This window comes from Eimeria mitis, genomic scaffold (assembly GCF_000499745.2).
Source record: "Eimeria mitis Houghton genomic scaffold, Emh_scaff1075, whole genome shotgun sequence".
NCBI lineage: Eukaryota > Apicomplexa > Conoidasida > Eucoccidiorida > Eimeriidae > Eimeria > Eimeria mitis.
The window spans coordinates 10,835-11,115 of NW_013567447.1; the positions used below are offsets into that span (position 1 = coordinate 10,835).

General features: G+C 29.2%; 1 protein-coding gene across 1 annotated transcript in view; it reads right to left on the reverse strand.

Annotated features, from left to right (window-relative positions):
- EMH_0028880 (heat shock protein 40, putative) overlaps positions 1–281 on the reverse strand; it is a gene marked incomplete at both ends in the record, with an annotated part of 2,929 nt that continues 2,648 nt past the window's right edge. Inside the window, one exon of the mRNA XM_013494213.1 lies at positions 1–67. Coding sequence (XP_013349667.1) covers positions 1–67 — 67 coding nt within the window. The remainder of the gene's footprint in view (positions 68–281) is intronic.

A 281-nucleotide genomic window follows, 5' to 3' on the forward strand; every position in this document is an offset into this window, starting at 1 on the left:
TTACAAGATGAGGTCTCCTGGGGGTCCGTTTGGTGTCTCCTGCCCGCCCTCACCACTAAATGTTATTCTACACAAAAATAAAAAAATAAAAAAATAAAAAAATAAAAAAATAAAAAATAAAATAAATAAAATAAAATAAAATAAAAAAATAAATAAAGTTAATAAAACAAATTAAATTAAAATAAAAAGAAATACAATGATACGTAAAAAGAAATAAATATAGCATGGAGGCAGAACTGCAGCAGCAGCAACAGCAGCAGCAGCAGCAACAGCAGCAGCAG